This window comes from Zingiber officinale, chromosome 10B, assembly GCF_018446385.1.
Source record: "Zingiber officinale cultivar Zhangliang chromosome 10B, Zo_v1.1, whole genome shotgun sequence".
NCBI classification, from domain to species: domain Eukaryota; kingdom Viridiplantae; phylum Streptophyta; class Magnoliopsida; order Zingiberales; family Zingiberaceae; genus Zingiber; species Zingiber officinale.
In genome coordinates, this window is record NC_056005.1 from 37,882,412 (window position 1) to 37,906,055 (window position 23,644).

General features: G+C 43.8%; 1 protein-coding gene across 1 annotated transcript; it reads right to left on the reverse strand.

Moving 5' to 3' along the window:
* Nucleotides 1-2,216: 2,216 nt before the first annotated feature.
* LOC122030003 (tryptophan synthase beta chain 1-like) lies at nt 2,217-6,028 on the reverse strand. Its single transcript, XM_042589157.1, has 5 exons — nt 5,598-6,028; nt 4,029-4,385; nt 3,307-3,749; nt 3,115-3,209; nt 2,217-2,604 (listed from the first exon to the last, which is right to left on the reverse strand). The coding sequence occupies exons 1-5, from the start codon at nt 5,937-5,939 to the stop codon at nt 2,429-2,431; spliced, it is 1,413 nt and encodes a 470-aa protein (XP_042445091.1). The 5' UTR covers nt 5,940-6,028; the 3' UTR covers nt 2,217-2,428.
* Nucleotides 6,029-23,644: the final 17,616 nt, after the last annotated feature.

Sequence of the window (23,644 nt, forward strand, 5' to 3'; positions counted from 1 at the left end):
ACATTGGGTTCGTTTCACAATAATATAAGAGCACATAGATTTGTTCAAGTTGTAGTTAAGGTCTGAGACAGGATTTGGATTTGGTATGGTTATAATTAGGTTTTGGATTGGATATGGGCTAAGCTCGGATTGAATTAATTAATTTTAATTTATTTGATTTGACACAATGCACAAAGGTATGTTCAATTTGAGTTTTACTTTGGGTTAACTGAGTAAGAGTTTCCTAAATTACCTTCTAGGTAGTGGCGAAGCATAGAAGTCTTCTTGATCGGAACAACGACCATTTCTTAAGACAAACTAACTTAAGAATTTAACACTAAATCAACTTTAATACAATACCTTGCTTTAACTAGTTTGGAGTGAGGTGAGTTAGCTTTTGCTAGTTCCACTTGACTAGATGCACTAGATAGGGTACTTCTTACCTAACCTACACATGCACCCAACCAAACTTTCCTAGTTAATATTAGCTCAAACCACTCTGATACCAAATTATAGGATCGAACTCGATGCTAGAGGAGGGATGAATAGTAGTATGAATTTTACAAGCTAATAATTGAAAATAACTAAAAAAATAAACTAGAGCAGCACGGCTGAAATAAGAAATAACTTAGCACTAGTTCAATCAAGTGCAGCAAGACAATGCAAATATGCAAAGAACTTAACTAAAATATTGAGAATACAAGTAGTTGATTAACTAAATCAGAGACAGAGACATGCATAGTAATTATAAAAAGTGATTCTTATTTCTTAATTTCTTTTTTTCAGAAAGCCTTTAGTAGGTGGAGAAATCTTATAAAAAAAGAATCTAAAAAATTTAAGCACAAAAATTAAACAAGTATGACAACAACAAAGATATAAAGAATATGCGCTAGGTGTTATCAATTGGAAATGAAATGAAAGTTGCAACGTGTCATTGTCGCAGCACAAAAAGCATGAGAGCACTAGAGTACAAGCATAAGAATGAAATGAATTTAGTGAATGAGTGATTTGAAAACTTTGCCTCGAGACTCTTTTATAATGCTTCTATGTTGTTGATTTGGCAAGTCTTGTTCGACTGGAGCCTTCTCGGTCGCTTGGAAGTTATTGACGTGGCTGCAATATTTATCATATAGATAACGTTAATCGCATTCTTCAGTCACCCGATGACCCTTCAGCTGCATGGAGAGGGCTCAGATCTGATCATGACTTGACTCACTAGGAGCGCTGGATAATATCATCTCCCAGTTGCTTGAAAGCAGCTTCGGTTGCCCATATGCTCCGGTCACCCTAACCTAGCTATGATCGCCTGGACCTTCTGACTTCACTCGTTAGGAGTTATCACCAGTCAGTCGCCCGAACTCCCTCTAGTCGTCTAGAACCATCAAACTTTACTTTCCTACAATTGTTACACGTAATAAGTATGATAGAGAATGTAAAGTTACTCGCACTTACTCTGGTCTAGATACTCAGCTCCCAGCTGACCCATCTTGACTAAGTTGTCATGTTGCAACTCCCAACTGATTTCACTTAGATTTGTTTGCCAAGTTTCAACTCTCAAGCTTACTCAGTTTTGATTGGCTTACTCAGTTTTGATTGTCAAGTCTTCAGCTCCCAATTGACTCTATTTGGATTTGACAATTTGGATTTGTTTGTCAAGCCTTCAACTCCCAACTGACTACACTTGGACTTATCGGTCAAACCTCCAACTCTTAGCTGACTCTACTTGAACTTGATCTACTTAATTCTCAATTAGGACTTTCATGTTTGATTCTCAACTAAGACTGAGCTCTTGTCTGATTCACAATTAAGACTTTAGTTTCTTAAATCCACTATAACTTAGTCACTATTGGATTCTCAACCAAGACTTCACTTTGTCTAATTTTACTAGGATTTTGTCACTGTCTAATTTTCAATCAGAATTTTATCATTTGTCAAATAATCTGCTCTTACACACTTGACACGACTTATTAGATTTTAACCAACTTTACTTTAGCATTAGTTATACATCAAAACTTTGAATTTAATATTGTGCCCCCAATACCGACATTACCTTCAAAATTGACGCTAGCAGGATTTTTCTCTCCACTTCTATTTTTGGGATAAACAGCCGAAAGGAGCTAGATGTGCAGAGTAAGAAAGAAACCCATGGTTAATCTAAGCTTACCTGCCATGGGCTCCTGTTAAATAATTTGTACGAAGCTATACATAAATAAATAAAAAAAAACTAGCAACTGTTCTTACTGAAGCTATCCATAAGATTATACTAGAAAATTGGCAAAAACATTCTACAAGGAAGCATTGCTATAGAATGGATAAGAATTTATTAACCACTAAAAGCAACTTTTGAAGAACTATGACTTGCGACAAACAGCTCTTAGTCCTGACAGATGAATTTGGTTTTGTATTTTCCTCTGCTTTCAAACTATTAATTAAATATAGCATGTTCTCATTACAGGTGAAGATGCTTTATAGCAGTTTGGACATCCTTATCGCCCCTGCCACTGCAATTGACAACCACCTTTGAGCCATCTGGCAAAGTTGGACAGAGATCTTCCAAGTATGCAAGCGCATGAGAAGTTTCAAGAGCAGGGATGATACCCTCCAGCCGTGACAGTTGCTTGAAAGCTGAAAACAGAAAGATTGCAGGTAATTCAAGTTCATAAATAACAGAATGACGAGAATCATGCTTATCGCAGCCCAACTATCCAAATGAATGTTGCAGTTTGGAAGAAAGAGAAATTTGAAAACTAAGGCATCAAAGATTATAGCAGACACCTAGTAGATCTCATCTGGCCTTCATTTTGTAGCAAGCATGAATAATGAATTGTATATCTGATTTCAAGTGCAACTGCAGCTATTTTTTTTATCATATCAATAGGGAATCTAATAGACTGTAGTAAATTTATTTTAAAATGTGGATAAGGCAATCAAGTAGACAATGCATAGTCGGATGATTAAATTGAGACTCAAAGTAACAATGAAAGTAGTTTTTGTACTTAATCACACAGACAACAACAAGGCACCTAGTTGTTAAAAAAGTACAATTAAGTTGGTCATTATCACCATTAGTGTAGATACAGTTCCACTAAAAACCAAAATTAGACAAATAACGAAGCATTTGAGAATTTGTGTTACCTTCCAAAGCCTGTTTATCTGTGACACTAAAGTATTCAGCTCGTCCAATATCCTTCAAATAGCTGTGCTCGGGACCAACTCCAGGGTAGTCCAACCTAGCATATAAAAATGAATAATCAGGGATAAATAAATAGTTAAGTATGATTCAACTGGAGTAGGCGTTGGTCCAGTAACTTAAAAACAATTACTAACCCAGCACTTATAGAATGAGGCTCAATTATTTGGCCATCATCATCCTGTAGCAAATAACTCATGGCACCATGAAGAACCCCTACTTCTCCCTTCGTTAATGTTGCTGCATGTTTACCGCTGTCTAATCCAAAGCCAGCAGCCTCTACACCTACTAATCTCACATCTCTATCATCAACAAATTCATGGAAGAGCCCCATGGCATTTGAACCTCCACCAACACATGCAACAAGAACATCTGGCTTCCCACCCCACTTCTCTAAAGCTTGCTTTCTTGTCTCTTTGCCAATTACTGCATGGAATTCCCTAACCATCATTGGATAAGGATGTGGACCTGCTACAGACCCTAAAATGTAATGAGTTGTCTCAACATTGGTCACCCAGTCACGTATGGCTTCTGAAGTGGCATCCTTTAGTGTGGCAGTTCCAGAATGGACAGCTCTTACCTGCATGGGCTCAATACAGTCATGCAGATATCTCGTAAATAAATTCCCAGCGGACAAGCACTAACTGGACAAAAATCTGAAACCACTACCATGACGGCTTGCATCAATGTATTTTGAGTCTTAGAAACAATTTCGAGGCAGATCACAAAATAAAGAAAAATTGCAATCTAAAAAAAATAGATATGCATGTTTTGATTGAAACCCATGGTGATGCACAACACAAATTCCAATGAAAATTATTTGTGCAAACGTGATGAAACAATATGAAAACATACAAACCTCAGCTCCAAGAAGCTTCATTCGAAATACATTTAGGGCTTGCCTCTCCATATCCTGGGCACCCATATAAATAATACATTCCAAGCCAAATCTAGCACAGACAGTAGCTGTAGCAACCCCATGTTGACCAGCTCCTGTCTCCGCTATGATGCGCTTCTTTCCCAACCTTTTGGCAAGTAAAGCTTGTGCAACAGCATTATTGATCTTATGAGCACCTGTATGATTAAGATCTTCTCTCTTTAGATAAATATGAGGGCCTTGCCCATCAGAACGCCTGTAATGTTCTGTCAGCCGCTCTGCAAAGTAAAGTGGGCTTTCTCGTCCAACATAATCCCTAAGAATTCCTTCTAACTCTCTCTGCAAAGAAAGATGGGACGGTAAGAAACAAGCAATTGAGGTTTTAATTTAATTTTAACAGAAACCAAGAATTGATAGCAACTAAATGCCATTCAATGACATGAAGCAAGAAAGAATGTAACAACCATGTATATTTCCTTGATTTTTGTTATCCTTTTTTTTGTATCTACATAGTTTTTTGGCTTCCCATGATTTTAATCCAATAGTCCATTAAAAAAAAAAAACCTATTAGTAGCAACATAATTCTGAGTTAAAATTATTTAAGGCCCAAAAGACTTACTAGACTTATTATTAAGGAGATGGAAAGCAAGGGAATAAAGATTGAATTTGATGGAAAGAAGAAAGGAAATTTTCCATCTTGTTTTGGAAATTGAAGAAGGGGCAACACCCAGTACTTAAATCTAATCAAATTTCATAATATATGACATACTTCAATGTGAAATAGATTACACATTGACCAAGAAACCATAATCGATAGAAAATCTTACTATATCAAACAAATCAATGGAATATTGATATGCTGAAATTGTTCTGAAAGAATACCACTATCAATAAGAACGTGTAATGAAGATGCAAGTCCCCAAGGCATAGCTGAGTGAGTCGCCACGTGGTAGATTTGCAAAATTGAGCAAGGGTCGATGCCCAACGAAACCGGTGGAAATACCCTCTCACGTGGTGACATGCTCGATTTCCTAATTTACCTCTCAATGGCTGTGGGGTCAACCGTGTGGGGTGCCCAGGGACAGCATATGACCTTTTTGCAGAATTGTAACGAAGATACAAAATAAAGACTTTAAACTTCAGGATGAAGGAGAATGGAGGAATATGCTTTCCTCTGTTCCCATCCCATGTCCCTTTAAATAATTTTCCCAAACAGAAAGATAGAAGTAAATTCCTTCATCCTCCATCTCTCAATACAAATAAGTCTTTCAAACCAAACGATGAGGAATGACAAGAAATTTTTCAAGGTTTTCTTATAAAAGGAGAGATGATAATCTTTCAGCTGAAGGATAATCCAGAAGAAGCTAGAATTAACAAAAAGAGATGATCCAATTTAATTCCTATATCCCAGATTCCCAGTTTGCAAGCAATAAAGCAAAGGATCTGTCCCATCAAAATCTCAACGAAAACTACTCCAATGCTTTGGCAAAGATCATAGTTTCAACCAAAATAAACAACACTAAATAGACACTAGATCGAACACGAACCAACCTGGAATTCCTCGTCTTTGGAGAGTGCCCAGAACGCCTCCTCGAGCTCAGTGAGGGCGTACATAAGGGTCTCCGGCACGTACTTGCCCCCGAAACGGCCGAACCGACCGAAGGAATCTGGTCTAAGCCCGAAGCCTGGATTTTCGTACTTGCTTGCCTCAACGGCCGTGACTTCCTTGGTCATGGTGCAGGAGACAGCAAGTCCGGACGACGGCGACGCAAAGCCGACTCGGCGCAACAATCCAGATTGGGGATGGATCCAGACGCCGAGAAAGGACGACGGCAACGGTTTGGCGAGGTCGAGGCTAGGGTTTCCGAGCGCCAAAGTCGCGGAAGCAGTCATCCGGTGCTCACTTCGAGAGGTTGCTCTCTATTGTTCTTCGATTACCATGCGGTCCACCGCACGTCAGTCAATGGGGACTTAGGTGAGTAAGTTCAACCTGCCGCGAACGATAAAAACACTAGAAAGACTCATCTGTTAACCCTGAGAATTTCAGATGGACGGATAGAGATCTATGCGCATATGAAAACTACGCGGAATTTGGTTTAGAGTAGCATATGAAAACTCCAGACGGGGAGGATATACTATCGTTCGAATACTTTGTCCCCAAATTTTTTTGTCCCCGTATCTTTTAATCGATCAGACGGATTAGATTACATCTCAAGAATGTTTTACATATCACAAAGATACTATACACATCTTAAAGATGTCATGATACCTTAAGATGTAATCTAATCCGTCCGATCGACAGGGGACACGAGGACAGAGAAATTTGGGGACAGAAAATTTGATCTCGATATACTAGTGATCGTGTACAGGTGTCGCATGTGTAATATAATACATTGAAATCACATTGACCATAATGAAATTATATTAATTAAAGTATTTTAACATTAAAATACTTCCATATGAAAAAAAATTAATTTTATTTAATATTATACTTATCTTAGTAAAAAAAAATTAAGAAAAGTATATTTTTTAACATTGTCGGCCTAAAATATTTATAAAAGCTTTATCAGTGTTGTCAATTCTAAGATGTGAGACTAAAGAGAACTATATTTTTTATATAAAACAACTAGAGAAAATTAATGATGAGAAAAATTTATAATAACATGTCGCAGCTGAGTCTCGAACTCTAGATCACTGATTGTTTCGCTTGTGGAATTACTAATAAACCTTGAAATTATTTTTAGTGTGAATAGAAAAAAGAATATTAACGTAAATTCATTTTAGGCTTCACCAAAAATAGTTAGTAAATGGAGGAGATTTTTAATAAAATAGTAATATATATATATATATATATATATATATATATATATATATATATATATATATATATATATATATATATATATATATATATTACTCTAATAGATACGTGTTATTATTTTTAGATGAGTTATTATGATTTTTTGATAATGTTATTCCTTGGAGATAGTCAAATTGACCTAATAGTCGACTGGCTGGTAATAGAAATGAAGAACTAAGTCCTTTAAGTACGACTGACTCTTAGACCGACCAAGTTTGTACTAAGAATTGTCTCATACATTTACCTTATATATAAGTAGGGGCACTGAGCCTCGTAAACCTAATTGCCATTAGAATCGACCGACTATAGTCTTGGAAGTCTGATCAGTTCTGGAGTCGACCGGTCATATGTGTTGGTGCTGGGTGCACCAGAATCAAACTTGAGTTTTGATGTTGTCAAAGGTTCAAATTAAGTCTTATTGTGATCTAACAAGTTAACTGAGTGCGCAGGCTGTTTACTCAACCGGGAAAGCTCTAGTCTCGACTAGGTAGGAAAGACTTAGCAGATCATGGAAGCCAAGCGGAAAGACCAAGTGGGTCGAAAGGATTCGACACTTGGCGGGGAAGCTCGATAGGTCTGGAGGACCGAAGATCAAGGGAAAGTCTTGGTGGGTCGATCCGATGCTAAGCGGCAAAGTCCAAATAGGTCTGGAGGATCAACGTTTGGCAGGTAGGTTGAGGTAAACAACTGGAGGAGCGACAGTGAGGTCATGTTCTGGGAAGGAACAAATCCTATGTCGCTGATCCAACTGAAAAAATCGGGAAGGTTTCCAAATTGAGATCAAGATAGTGTTACTGTCTATTACTACTCATGCATCTTATTATTATTCAAATATTACTGTGCTAACTCTGTTTTACAGAAACTTTCATTCTAACTCTGTGTTACAGAAACCGAAGTTTATCGGTCGATCGAATACCAAGATCGATCGACCGAACCAAGTTGATTTAGACCAGAGATTAGTCGAAGTAGAGTTGGTAAAGAGACTAATCGATCCACCAAACATATGGGTCGGTCAATCAAACCAAGCAGACATGGCACATATTCGATTGAACTGAGGCAAAGATGGAAGCTAGCTTAATCGATCGATCGAACTGAACGATCATCACATTAAAGGCGCATTAATGAAGAATCTTGACAAATGGGGAAAGGACACCGTTCGGTCGACCAAACAAGGTGATCTATCGACCGAACCATTAAATGTCATAAATGCCTGAAGATCATATCTCAGCGAAGAAGGAAGGGAGTGGGTTTGATCGACCAAACCCAAGGATTGATCGACCAATCGTTGACATTCTTATAAAATGGAGCTCGAGATCTAAGGCTGAAGTAACGAATCAATACAATCTGTTCTTCTGTTCATCCTGTGAAAAGCTTCTATTCGTCGATGCTTCAATTTAACAATCAAACTGCTCTATCCAGAAGAACCGGCCAAGCTTCATCTTCTACATATTGTCGGTATACCTTTTTAAAACTTGTATTGTTTTAATTTCTAAAAGATGGTAGTTTGTTACTATCTTACATTCTCCATATTGTACACACTATATTTTTGGAGGTTTTTGGAAAGAAGAATTTTAGTAAATTACCCAACGGTGCGATCAAGGATCACGGATCTTGGAGTAGGAGTCGATCTAGACTCCGAACCAAGTAACCAACTTGTGTCATCTGTGTTGCTTTCGTTTTGATTTCCGTTGACTTATTCTGATTACAAGCAAAAGAAAAGATTTTAACGTGTAATATTCACCCCGCCCCACTCCCCATCGTATTCTTCGATCCTTCAATTGGTATCAGAGCCTGGAAGCTCTGAAAATACTTAATCGTTTTTTAAAGTAATTTTAAAAACTTTTTCTTTTCTTCTTAAAAAGATTTTTTAAATTTTTATATCTCACACTACTAATCCCAAGACGAGAGCCGTGGAAATCTTCCTTTCTTTTTTCTTTGATAGCAAGGATGACAAGCTCCTACCAAGAAAGATATAACACAGTTTGTCCTCCATTGTTCAAAGGAGAGAACTTCAACTATTGGAAGAACATAATGGAGTGTTACCTCAAGTCTGACATCAAACTTTGGTTCACCATACTCAAAGGATACACTCCCCTGATGGTAGAAAAAAGACTAGTAGAACCAGAAGACTGAATTCCTCTGATGATCAAGAAGACACAACTGAACTACAAAGCAATCAACATCATTCATTGCGGCCTAACGATGAAGGAACTGAATCGAGTCAGGCCCTACAAAAATACAAAAGAACTCTGGGATTATCTGGTAAAGTTGCATGAAGGAACCGACGAATCTAAGGTAAACAAAAGAGATTTGTTATTGAATAATTTGTTTAATATTAAAATGCTTCCTGGAGAGATGGCCATGCAACTAAACTCTCAACCGAAAGACATTCTCAATGGCCTACATCTAATTGGACACAACCTGGAGAACCATGACACAATAAGGTATGCATTAAACGCTTTCCCAAGAAATGCTTTGTGGGCATCAATAGTAGATGCATACAGAGTTTCAAGGGATCTTTCAAATCTTAAATTAGATGAACTATTTTGTGAATTAGAATGACATAAACAGTCTAACTTAAGTCAAGTCGAGAAAGGAATTGTTTTATATGCATAATCAAGCAAAGAAACTAAGATCAGGGCCAAGAAGGAACCAAAAAGTCAGTCTGACTCAGACTCAACCAATGAAGAGGAGCTGGTCAACATGGTTAGAAAACTATTAACAAAGAAGAAATTCAAAAGGAGCACCATGAAGACATCAGTCAACCAGATACAAAACAAATCAGAAATGATTTGTTATGGATGTAACAAAAAGGGGCATCTCAAAAAGCAATGCCCTAACCGGAGGGAGGAAAATTCAAAGTCAACAAGAAGAAAGAAGGTCTTCAAAGCGACGTGGAATGAGTCATCTTCCGAAGAATGCGATGCGGAAGAACTGAAGCACTCGAGCTATCTTTCTCTTATGGCAAGAAACGAAGATTTCGAGTCCGAGGAAGAGTACGAGTCTGAGACCGACACCGTATTCGAGAGAAGATACGGATCCGTATTCGTTTCCGAAAGTCTCGATATGGTAATATTTTATTCCAAGTCGAATTTACTTAAAGTAGTTAAATGTCTGTTTAAAAAATTAACAAAAATTGAAAAATAAAATAATTTACTACTTAAAGAAATTAACCACCTTAAGGAGCAAGTTAACTTGAGTAACTCGGCTAGCCAAGTTCAAGTTGGAACTTCAACTCAAGTTGCAAAACTTGAGGAAGAAAATTCTAACCTGAAAGGTCAAGTCGAACGACTCAAGAACATATTAGAAAATTTTGAACTGGGATCAAGTGTCTAAATATGGTACTTGGGTCACAACAAGTCATGTACAACAAATCAGGACTTGGCTATAACCCTAACAAAACTAACAAACCGTATCTATCTCTAATCAGCCAAAATATTAGAAATCAAATCTCACCCTTGGACTTTGGATTGTTATTCCTTTATTATGGATATTTAAGTATCTGAAAGGATGAGATTTGACATACTCTATGGACATTTCTAGGTAAGATTAGTAGAGTTTTTATACTTATATCTCATGGTTTAACCGTGTCTCTACCATTTGGAGAGTTAATGATTATCGATTAAGAAGTCAAGGGATATCCCTTGGATATCTATAGACATACACTTTTGGTGTGATGGTGATTGGTCCTGTCCGAGCTGTGAGTTGATGAAAGCTGGGGACATGGCGCTCTCTGCTGGCTCTGCGTAGACGCCGAGATGAGGTGGACCTCCAGTGAACCTGCAACAAAGTCGGGCCGGGAAGGGGTTCCCGACGACGACCCTCCGACGTTCAAGTCAGGCGAGAAGAAAGCTGAAGCAAAATAAGCAGAACTGTAGCTACAGTATCATTGATTGCATACCTCAGTCGAAGTCTGGGGGTCCTTATATAGGCCCTCGGGGAGGCACGTGCACGCTCATCGACGTGCGCGCGCTTCCCCAAACATATCTCAAAATGGATGTGTCAGAAAAGCACGTCTGACGCCATACCGCAACCGTCCGAACATATCTCTGACACGACAGTGAAAACTTCCACCGTACGATTCTCTATCTGGTCCGTCCGCCGACCATGCTGTCCGTCGATGGAACATATCTCGAGAAGGATATCTCTGGCCCCCCACTTTGTACTCTTCTGCACCTTCTGTCTTTTATCGGGCCGAGTGGGAGCGACGCTCGGCCATACTGGTCGTCCGAGGGGGACGCAGGCGGGGCCGAGCAGGTGGGCCGCTCGGTCATATACTCGGATAAATAGTGCCTACATTGGCCTACGGCCCAGCTGAGCGGTCGCTCGGCCCAATCAACTGTCGTATGTGGATTCCTGAGCATCGGAAACTCGACCCTTAGCCGAGTTATCTCCTTGCCGACCTGGCCTTCTGCTGAGGACTATCGGCAAGGTGGCCTCCCGCTCGGCTCACCTTTTACGTTGATCGTCTCGACCTTGACCTCCACATGTCATTAACCTCTGTCCGTACGGGACCCCTCCTTTGCTACCGGATCACGTGCCTCCCCCTCAAGTCTAGTCAAAGGAGGCTGCAAGTCCGACTGACTGGACTATCGGCCTGGCGACATGACGATCATTCCGTATCTGATGAGAATGTCGCTCGGCATGGAACCCACTATCACTTGGAGAGTTCGACTTGCCGGTGGTTGTCTCACCGACCCAACGTCGATCAACGCTGATGTCCTCCGAATTTTCTCAGAATTTGTGCAAATCCTTGCCATTAAGGCGGAGCACGCGCCCTTGCCTGTGTAATGGGGGTCATTAAATGCGCCCAATGGGGTGATGTCACTTGGCTAGGCGGCCGTCATCGCCTGCTCGAGCTGCCAAGCTCGATGTGACCCCTGGCGCTTTGAATTCATTGGGCGAATGCGCTCCTCGGATCTTGTGCCCTGGATCGAGCAGTCCCTGCAGCTCGAGCCCAACCTTTATAAGGCCGCCTCCTCTCCTTCCGCCGTTTCCGCTTTATCGCGCCCGTGTTCTTTGAAGGTTCTTGCTCTATTCTTCGACGAACCAATTCTCTGCATTCCGGCCATTAGCTTTCTTCTCCGACAATCCTTTTCTCTGTAAGAACTCTTTGCCCGCTCCTTTTTTTGTTTTCTTCGCGCTTTTCTTCGCATTCCGGTGGTGTCTGCGCTCCGTAGGCACGGTCTTGCTCACCACCTTCATTGCCTTCTGCTTTTCCTTTGCTTCGCATTCCGACTGTAATGGCTAGTTCTTCTGCCCCCTCTCCTGGTCTTTGGTATCAAACCATGGAGAGTATGTTTGATTCGGGAGATGCCTTCAAACTAATCAATACCTATAACATCCCTTCTGACCATAGACTCGTTTTGGCCGAGTCATCCGACCGGCCACAAGACCCGTCGACCGGGACTGTTACCTTCTTCCGCGACCAATTCGTAGGTGACCTTAGGTTTCCGATCCACCCATTCATCTTAGAAGTTTGTAATTATTTTCGTATTCCGCTCGGCCAGCCCGTGACAAATTCCTTTAGGCTGCTGTGCGGCGTAGTTGTGCTCTTCCGGGTGCACAATATTCCCCTTAAGCCTCAAATCTTCCATTATTTTTACTACCCCAAACAGTCCGAGCTAGGTACCTTCTTGTTTCAAGCTCGGATCGGTCTAGTTTTCTTTGATAAAATACCTACCTCCAATAAGCATTGGAAAGAGCATTTTTTCTTCTTGTATTTTCCCGAGCCACCACCCTTCCGGACTAAATGGCAAACTTCGTTGCCGACTCCCCCCCGACCTGAAAAGGTACCGGACTGAGCCCGCTTTTCTTCACACGGCGAACCTGCTAGCCGGGCTGAAGTTGGATATCCACAAGTTGCTGCCTGAGGGGATGATGTACCTATTCGGATTAAGCCCGATCCAAACACGGCTTCCGAACGGCCCGGGTAAGGAATAACCTTCTCTCCTTTTCTTGGCGTCTAACTGATTTCTTTTCTTTTTCCTGTAGCCGAGACTATGATGAAATCGGTGGTGTTCGGCATGCTGAAACGCAAGGCTGCCAAGATAGAGGCGGTTGCAGCATAGGAGGCGGAGAAACTCGGCCTAACCTCGATTGGCTCGCATGAAGGTGAGAGTGATGAGGTGCAGACGGCGGGCGAGACGTCTGCCGCTCGGACGGTTACCCCCGAGGCAGCCGAGGAGACCGCCCCTTCAAGTGTGCCACCGGCCGCTAGGCCTGAGGAAGCTGAGTCTGCTGAAGATGAAATTCCATTGGTTGGGCGCAAACACCGCCGCATGGGCACCCCAACCCGCTCGGCCGCCTCTGTCGTTCACGTGTCCGAACAGATGGGCGACCCTCCTCTAGCTCCAGCGTATGTGGAAGTGCTGTCGTCCGACCGGACCCTATCTAAAGGAGACTGGCCTTCCGACCCCGTCGCCGCTCAGCCTCTTAGCTTGCTCCCTCCAGCTCGCCAGATAATCAAGCGCTCTCTCATCCGTTCTGAGCCGGTCGGACAAACTTCTGCTCCTTCTGCGTCCGCTCAGTCCACTCTGGGCCGGCACAAGACTATCAAGGCTCTGCTCCACCTGCCGACAGAGGAATATTTGCAGAAGGCTGACCAGCCATTGAGCCCCGAACACTTGATAACAATTCGGGGGCCCCTCGCAAAAGTCTGGGAGGACGCCCGAGCACGCGTGGGCGTGATGCCACCTGGGCTGCTCGGCAACAGCTATCTGCAACAAACTACTGGGGTAACTCTTACAAACTTTTTCTTCTTATTCTCCGTTCGGTATTGACTATTCTTTACGTTTTTATCTGAATCGCAGCATGGGTGGAAAGTATAGCGGTCTGCCACCGCTTAACTTTCCTCGAGGAGGAATTCAAAAAGCTCAAGGTCTCCGATGGGACTCCCCTTCAAGGCCCTTCTTACATCGAGTTGAAGGCCGATCTGGAGAAGACCAACAAACTGTTGGAGGCCGAGCGGCACAGATCCTCGAGCTTGCAGACCATGGTGGATCGGCTCGAAACCCAGGTCAAAACATATGACAAGAAGATCACATTGGCCAACAACAGGAAGAATCAGGCCGTCATCGACCTGGAGGCAAAGAATGCAGCAGCCCGGGCGCTTGAGGTGAAAGTCAACGAGCTGACTGACCTGCTGACCACTGAGAAGGACGGGCGCTCAGCGGAGGTGGCCAGTCTTCAGAGTGATCTAAAGACCCTTCAAGACGCCTTAGAGGCCTCCCAAGCTACCTTCAAAGAATATCAAGATTCTGAACCGAGCCGGGTTGCTGTCATGCAGCAGAACTATATCCGCTCGGAGAAATTTGTGGAAAAAACCTGTGACCGGCTCATCCACGCATTTGAGTTAGCCATCACTGCCACGACCGACTACCTGAAGACCAAGGGCCGGCTTCCTGAGGACTTCACTATTCCCGTCTGGGATCACGTTGATCTCCTAACCACGGTTCCGGATGAGATTTTTAACTATCTAGAGTGAAGTCGTGGCTTATGTACCGGTCGTTCGGCCTAATCTCGTGTACTTGCCTTTTTTTGGTTTAATGTACTTTTCTTATTGCTTTTCTGCTGTGTGTATTTGTGCAGGTTATCCGCTTCTTTGATCTTCACCGAATTCGTGGGAACGACTTTTGATTTCCGAGCCTCCGCTCGGCCATCGGGTACAAGACCACGAGTCTTGTTAAGCTTAAGCGATGTCTCGGCCAAATCATTACAGAGGTTGATCGGCGAAAGGCCAACTTTTTAATAGTCGTCAGTTCAACTATGGATTTAACGTCGCCGCTCGACGGTCTTCTGAGCGGGGTATTTATGGTCGTCGCTTCGACCCTACAGTTTAACGGTGCCGCTCGACGGTCTTCCGAGCGGGGTATTTATGGCCGCTGCTTCGACCTTAGAGTTTAATGTCGCCGCTCGACGGTCTTCCGAGCGGGGTATTTTTAGTCGCCGATTCGACCCTAGAATTTAACGTCGCCGCTCGATGGTCTTCCGAGCGGGGTATTTATGGTCGCTGCTTCGACCCTAGAGTTTAACGTCGCTGCTCGATGGTCTTCGGGCCGGGAGGTTTATAGTCGCCAGTCCGACTCTAGAGTTTAACGTCGCCACTCGACGGTCTTTCGAGCGGGGTATTTATGGTCGCCACTTCGACCCTAGAGTTTAACGTCGCCGCTCGACAGTCTTCAGGCCGGAGGGTTTATAGTCGCAAGTTCGACTCTAGAGTTTAACGTCGCTGCTCGACGGTCTTCAGGCCGGAGGGTTTATAGTCGCAGGTCCGACTCTAGAGTTTAACGTCGTCGCTCGACGGTCTTCCGAGCGGGGTATATGGTCGCCGCTTCGACCCTAGAGTTTAACGTCGCCGCTCTACGGTCTTCCGAGCGGGATATTTATGGTCGCCGCTTCGACCCTATAGTTTAACGTCGCCACTCGACGGTCTTCCGAGCGGGGTATTTATGGTCACCGCTTCGACCCTAGAGTTTAACGTCGCCGCTTGACGATCTTTCGAGTGAGGTGTTTATGGTCGCCGCTTCGACCCTAGAGTTTAACGTCGCCGCTCGACGGTCTTCCGAGCGGGGTATTTATGGTCGCCGCTTCGACCCTAGAGTTTTACGTCGCCACTCGACGGTCTTCCGAGTGGAGTATTTATGGTCACCGCTTCGACCCTAGAGTTTAACGTCGCCGCTCGACGGTTTGAAGAAGCTTGGACGTTCGTCGCGCATTAGTTATGCCGTGGCGTTTTCATGATCTTATTCCTGCATTCAAAGGATAGCGCGGAACGGGAATACACGCAATTAATTACACAGGCGCACCTTTTACCCAGCTCGATACAGTTGGAGGTGATTAGCGCTCCATGGTCGTTCCAACCGTCGTCCATCTTGATCTTCAAGTTAGTATGCACCCTATCGGAGCTTCTTGATGACCTTGAAGGGTCTCGCCCAGGGAGCCTCCAGCTTGCTCACATCACCGACTGGCTTCACCTTCTTCCATACTAGATCGCCGATCTGGAATGCTCTGGGGATTACTTGCCTATTGTAATTTTGCTTCATTCTCTGCCGGTATGTCATTAGTCGAACAGCTACTTTAGCTCGCGCTTTATCTACCAAATCCAGCTCTAGCTGCCTCCGCTCGGTGTTGGCCGTGTCGTATTGTTGCACCTGATCGGATTCGATCCCGACCTCTACTGGCACGACATCCTCTCCTCCGTACACCAAGTGGAACGGCATGACCCTCGTTCCTTCTTTAGGAGTCGTGCGGAGTGCCCATAAGATGCCGGGGAGTTCGTCCACCCAGCTGCCCCCGAGGTGGTCGAGCCGAACCCTCAGAATTCGGAGAATTTTCCGGTTGGCGACTTCGGCTTGTCCGTTACTCTGTGGGTATGCCATAGAGGTGAAGTGTTGCTCGATGTCGTACCCTTCACACCATTCTTGGAGCTCCTGTCCGACGAACTACCGCCCATTGTCGGACACGAGCCGCCTTGGAATGTTGAACTAACATATGAGATGCTGCCAGATGAATTTTTTGACCATCTGCTCGGTGATCTTGGCCAGTGGCTCTGCCTCAACCCATTTGGAGAAGTAGTCCACCGCTACCAGTAGGAACTTCCTCTGCCCGGTCGCCATAGGTAAGGGTCCCAAGATGTCCATGCCCCACTGGTCGAACGAACATGATACCGTGGATGCCTTCATCTCTTCCGTCGGTCGGTGGGAGAATCTGTGGTATTTCTGGCAGGAAAGGCAAGTGGCTACGGTCCGAGCGGCGTCTTCCTGGAGAGTTGGCCAGAAGTACCTCCCGCAGGATCCTTGATGCACTTCCTTCAATATATATTTCGCGTCCTCCGAGCTGACGCACTTTAAAAGTGGTCGGGGAAAAGCTTTCTTGTAAAGCTGGTCCCCGATGAGGATGAACCGCCCGGTTCTCCTTCTTAGAAGCTGGGCTTCATCCCGGTCGGATAGAGTGGCTCTTGACCGCAAAAACTCTACTATCGCCATCCTCCAGTCGCTGGGGAACGTGAGGCCCTCCATCCTGTCAATATGCACTACTAAGGATACCTGCTCGATTGCTTGTTGAGCGCCGATCGGTGTTATTGAAATAGCCAGCTTCGCCAACTCATCTGCTGCCTGGTTGTCGGCTCGGGGAATTTTTTGCATGACCACCTCGCCAAAGCTGGTCTTGAGCCTTTCTAAGGTCTCCACGTAGAGCTTGAGCCTTGCATTGTTGACCTCGAAAACTCCTGAGAGTTGTTGAGCGGCGAGCTGAGAGTTAGAGAAGATAATCACTCGGCTTGCTCCCACATGCCGGGCGGCCTGCAGTCCTTCTATGAGGGCTTCATATTCCGCCTCATTATTAGTAGCTCGATAATCCAACCGAACGGACAAATGCATCCACTCTTCCTGTGGTGAGATTAACAGAATGCCAACTCCGCTCCCGAGTCGAGTTGATGACCCATCCACATAGACCTTCCAGGAAGCCTCAGGCTCGGGGCTCTGTACTTCCGTGACGAAGTCCGCCAGGGATTGCGCTTTAATTGTTGTGCGGGGCTGGTATTGAATATCAAATTCACTGAGCTCAGTAGTCCATTTAATCAGCCGTCCGGACGCCTCTGAGTTGAGGAGGATTCTCCCTAGAGGGATGTTCGTCATTACAATGATTGTGTGCGCCAGAAAATAGGATCGGAGTCTCCGAGCGGCGAGGACTAAAGCGAATGCAAGCTTTTCGAGACCAGTGTAGCGAGACTCAGCATCCTTTAGGATATGACTTAAGAAATACACAGGCTGCTCTTCGCCATTCTGCCTTACTAGCACCGAGCCGACGGCCTGCTCGGTCGAGGATAGGTAGATACGGAGCGGTTCGCCGGTGGCTGGCTTAGCCAGTATAGGTAATGAATTCAGATACACCTTTAATTCTTCAAAAGCCTGATCACACTCTGTGTCCCATTGGAATTTGGCTGCTCGACGCAAAATCTTGAAGAATGGCAAACTCCTGTCGGCTGTCTTAGAGATGAATCGTGACAAGGTTGTTATCCGTCCAGTGAGGCGTTGCACTTCCTTCATGCTTCGGGGCGACGACATGTCCTGCAGCGCTCTTACTTTGCTAGGGTTCGCCTCGATGCCCTGTTCAGTAACAATGTAGTACAGGAATCACCCACCTTTTACCCCGAACAGACACTTCTGGGGGTTCAGCTTGACTCCGTACATTCTCAGAGTCCGGAAGGTTTCTTCTATATCTGCACACAGGTCGACCGCTCGGAGTGATTTAATAAGTATGTCATCTACGTATACCTCCAAGTTTCGCCCGATCTACTTTCAGAACACTCTGTTCATGAGCCGCTGATATGTGGCGCCCGCGTTCTTCAGCTCGAACGACATTACCTTGTAGCAATAGATGTTGTTCGCCGTGATGAAACTCGCTTTCTCTTGGTCTTCTCGGGCGAGCGGCACCTGGTGATAACCCTGATGTAACGCTCAAAAATTTCTCAAATAAATTTTAGAAATATTCTATTATATTTCTGGAATTTTAGAATATTTTTAGAGAATTTTTGGGGTAGCAGAAGTAGCAAAATTGAACCCGTGACCTATGGACCCTATGACTAATAGGGTGACTTTAGTAATCAAGGGGCCCCAGCAGGAGTGTGCTGAAAGATCAGGAGAGAAATTATATTTATAATTGAGTGGGGTCGTATAAATAGAGAATTTGAGTGAGAGTTTATTATTTTGGATCGGCAACTTTCCTCACCCTTACCCTCACCCTCACACGTCGCCCTCTCTCTTCTCCCGCACCTTCTCGGCACGCCAACCTCAAGAGACCTAGGGTGGGTTCCATCCCTAGGGTCGTAGGAGCACCTTCCGGCGCCAACTCCGGCATGAGGACGCTCCCCTCTGCGAGAAGAACGCGTAGACGTAATAGGATCGACAAAGAGATCTTCTTCTCCGGAAACCTAGCGATCGGATTGTAAGAAAACTTAGAGAAGGATATAAGTAACCCCTCACCTGCAGTATAAGTAGTTAATCATATATCTTTATGCCTTCAGTTCAGCCATATGCAGATTTTTCGACACGTAGGGTGTATTTGACCCTCCTCGCAAGTTTAGGGTCTATGTGAGCACCTCTAGATGGGTCGGACCTGTTTCCCCTTCAGTTTTGGGATTTTGGACATTGTCGGGTGCCTAGAGGTGGCCCCCTAATAGAGAGGAGAGTTAGAGCACGCCAAGTGCTCGATAAAATGACTCGTACAACTAAATGATACAGTAGGCATTTTATATAGCACAGTTAAATGCAATAGCAGCATTTTAAATAGCATGCTTAATCTTGTTTCAGTTTATATGGGACTATGGTCCAATGGGTGGGCTCCCATAGTCGCCTCTAGGTTCAAATAACCTAGTAAGAGTAAGATAAGATAAATCAGTTTATGAACAGTATTTTACTTTTATCAGTGGCACTGTACTGGACTCTCAGTTGTCCTTGGGTTGAGCTCCCATAGTCGTCCCTAGGTTTAAATAACCTAGTAAACCCTACTGGATTCGGGACTAGTTACCTCGGGTTTAGTTAGGGATGAGCGTATAGCAAGTACAGTTGTCGGGCCCATCAGCAGCATGATTATTATTTTTATCTATTATGAAAGTAGTTTTCAAAGCTTCACAACTCAGTTAGGTGAATACAGTTCAGCTTCATCATTAACTTAACATAAGTTTTAGCTTAGCTTATGTATCGGTTTAGTTTCCTTGGTGATACAACAATTAATTTTATGTTCAGTATTTGATTGTCATGACTTACATGTCCATATGCCATGTTTTTAGCATTTTCAGTATGATCATCAGCATATATTTCAAATAGCATCTTTTAAAAGCATGATTTCATCGAATACATGTTTTGTGAGGTAGATGGTTCTTACTAAACTCCCAAGCTTATAGTTTCCTTTTCCTTATACTGCAGATAAAGGTAAAGGGAAGATGGATTAGCGGAGGCTGGAGGGCAATGCGATAAGATGTGTGTGAGAAGGAACCTGGAATAAAGATTTTTGGGAACTAGCAAACGTAAAAACTTAGTATTTCCTTATGTTGTTGCTTTTCTGCACTTTTAGGATGTTAAGTATCATAAATTGTGAAACTATGTATTATGCCATGGTTAGACTGCTAATTGTCTTAATATTAGATAGCAAGGTATGAGTAATAACATGCCTAGTAGTATTGTTTTATGTTTTAGTTGAATTCTGAAAGTTCTATTTGAGTTCGTGTGGGATTTCAGTGAAATCAGAAACCCAATCGATCAGCCGATCGATTGAAGAGTTCTCAATCGATCAGTCGATCGATTGGGAAGTAATTCCCCGTGAACAGAGAGCAGCTGAATCGATTGAGAAGTCCTCGATCGATCAGCCTATCGATTGAAACGCGACTTCCGCGTACAGAGAGCTGCGGAATCGATCAGCTAATCGATTGAGGTTTCTCAATCGATCAACCGATCGATTGGGAGAACTCCCCGCGTACAGAACGTTACTGAATCCATCATTGGATCGATTGACCAGACTAGATCGATCCAGAAGGTTCTTCCATGCACAGAAGCACGTTGAATCGATCAATGGATCGATTAAAGACTTTTCAATCGATTGAGTCCCAACTTAATCGATTGGGGAAGTCTGATTTCAGCTGGAAACAGCTGATTTCAACTCCTAGACTATATGAGAAGTTTAGATTCCAGATTTTACAGCAAATACCATAGATTTTAATTTGTACAGCTTTCCGCACTTTATAGTTCAGTTTAGCACAATGTAACCCCGGCCTTACAGCCTAGTCAGTAGAAGGTGGGTCATTACAAAGTGGTATCAGAGCAAGTTCCATACTTCCTCCACACACACATCAACATTGAACCTGCAGCTTCCAAGTAAGAAATACCTCTCATCTTATTTATGTTTCTTGCTTCCATGTTTGTAGATAACTAAAGCATGTTTATATATGATAGCATCTAACATGATAGTAGTAGTTATATAAACATGATTATATTAGTTATGTATGTCCTCTATTTTGCTAGAAATGGTACGAGGACGGCCAGCTAAAAGGGCACCAGCTACTGAGCCCTAGAATAAGGTAGACAGCTCAGTGCCTCCCCCAGACCTTACGGTAGTAGTGGTTCAGTTACAGAAGCAACAAACTGAACAACAACAGGAGATAGCCACCCTAAGGGCTAATCAGCAAAACACTCCCACTACCACCCCGGAACCTAACATAGCAACCCCAGTAGTTATAGAGGTTTAACCAGTCCAGCCTACAGCACCAGCAACCCCAGCAGCAGGGGCAAGGAGAGAAGCCTATCTGATCCAGTGGCAGAAGATCAAGCCAGAGAACTTCTCAGACACTAGTGAACCATGGGATGCCCAAGCCTGGTTCAAAACACTGGAGAGTACGATGGAGCTTCTGGACTGGCCAGAATATGAGAAGGTAAAATGCGCCTCCTTCTGCCTGGCAGGAGACGCACGTATGTGGTGGGAGAGGATTAAAGCGAAGCGCCCAGTGAACCAGATGACATGGGTTGACTTCGAAAAAGAATTCTTTGAGGAGTTCTTTCACATGCGGGTCACAAACCACCACTACGACGAGTTCACTGAATTTCGTCAGGGCAACCTTTCAGTTGAGGAGGCCGTGAAGAAATTCAACAGACTGACTCGTCTATGCCCCGAACTAGTTAGTACTGAAAGAGAACGAGTCTGGTTGATGCTCAAAATGCTAAGGGCGGAAATAGCACTGAACGTGGCCAGTGATGTTCATAGGCCGCAAAACACTGAAGAACAGGTAAGTAGTGCTCTGATCACCGAGCATTACCAGAACAACATCAAGCAGCAGAAGCAAGCCTTCTCAGAGTCCAAAGGCTAAGGAGGCTCAGGTACTCAGAAACACCAGGGCCACAGCTCTAACTGGAAAGGGAACTCCAGTAACAAACGTAAATCAAGGAGTTACCCAAAAGGAGGATCAGCTAGTAAATAGCCTAGCTATCCCAAGTGTTATACTTGTGGGAAATTCCACCCCAGAGTTTGTCGCAAGGGCGCACGAGGATGCTTCGAATGTGTCGGGAGCAGCAGTGTTCTCTAAAATAGACCTCAGGTCGGGATATCACTAGGTGAGAGTTAAAGAAGGCGATATACCCAAGACAGCTTTCAAGACTAGATACGAACATTATGAGTTTGTAGTCATGCCTTTTGGCGTGACGAATGCTCCAGCTACTTTCATGGACCTCATGAACAGGGTATTCAGAGAATACTTAGATAAGTTTGTTATCGTGTTCATCGATGACATTCTTATCTATTCCAGAACTCAGGAAGAACACGCAAAGCACCTAAAGATAGTACTGCAGACCCTTCAGCATAACCAGCTGTACGCCAAGTTCACGAAATGTAAATTCTGGATCGATCAGGTATCCTTTCTGGGTCACATCATCTCCAGAGATGGTATCATGGTAGACCCCAGTAAGATAGAGGCGGTGAGTAACTAGAAAAGACCTAATAACGCCAGTGAAATCAAAAGCTTTCTGGGACTAGCAGGCTATTATAGAAAATTTGTAGAGGATTTCTCCAGGATAGCCTCCCCACTGACAGCTCTCACCAGGAAGAACAGAAAATTTCAGTGGACAGAGGACTGTGAGAACAGTTTCATCGAGCTAAAAAAAAGATTGATCAGTGCTCCCATTCTGACTCTGCCAAAAAACACAGACAGCTTTGATATTTACAGTGATGCCTCTAAATTGGGACTAGGAGCAGTACTGATGCAAAATAGCAAGGTGATCGCCTATGCCTCCAGACAACTCAAGGACTATGAGAGGAACTACCCTACTCATGACCTTGAGCTTGCAACAGTTGTCTTCACCCTCAAAATTTGGAGACATTACTTGTATGGAGCTCAGTGCAGAGTGTATACAGATCATCAGAGTCTGAAGTACTTCTTCACTCAGAAGGATCTGAATATGCGACAGCGCAGATGGCTCAAGCTAGTCAAAGACTACGACATAGACATCCTCTACCACTCAGGAAAGGCCAATAAGGTGGCAGACGCACTTAGTAGGAAGTCCAGTGCCACCTTACTATCCCTAGCAGCCATGTCACCGCTCCTACAAAAGGAGATTACAGATTTCGATCTCGAACTTATAGTTGGGCAACTCTCTACTATGGCATTAGCATCTACCCTGCTTGGTGACATCCAAACAGCTCAGGATCAGGACTCTGAAATTCAGAAAATCAAGCAAGGGTTAGCAGAATCAGAAAGTGGAGAGTTTAGAGTATCTGATAGTGGGGTATTGTATTTTGGTGACAGACTATGCGTTCCGGATCAGGAGGAATTACGGAGGAAGATCCTAGACGAGGCTCACAGGACTCCTTATGCGATGTATCCTGGTTCCACCAAGATGTACCAAGACCTAAAGAGACATTTTTGGTGGCCTGGGATGAAAAGAGACATCGCTATATATGTCAGTACCTATCTGACCTGCCAGAGGGTCAAGGCAGAACACCAGAGACCAGGAGGAGTTCTGCAGCCTATTCAGATTCCAGAATGGAAGTGGGAGGATATTTCCATGGACTTCATAGTGGAACTACCCAGAACCACGAATGGTTTTGATGACATCTGGGTAATAGTCGACAGATTGACTAAATCAACCCACTTCTTATCTATCAGGATATCCTACTCCATGGAACAGCTGGCTCAGTTATATCTCAAGGATATTGTCAGACTACATGGAGTCCCACAGACCATTATATCATACAT

What these genes read in the sequence shown, in the direction of transcription:
- LOC122030003 (XM_042589157.1), bottom strand. Translation starts at nt 5,939, where the DNA reads ATGACTGCTTCCGCGACTTTGGCGCTCGGAAACCCTAGCCTCGACCTC. An exon ending in CCAAAGACGAGGAATTCCAG is followed by an intron (nt 4,386 to 5,597) that starts GTTGGTTCGTGT and finishes CTTTCTTTGCAG; the next exon opens with AGAGAGTTAGAAGGAATTCT. An exon ending in TGAAGCTTCTTGGAGCTGAG is followed by an intron (nt 3,750 to 4,028) that starts GTTTGTATGTTT and finishes GAGCCCATGCAG; the next exon opens with GTAAGAGCTGTCCATTCTGG.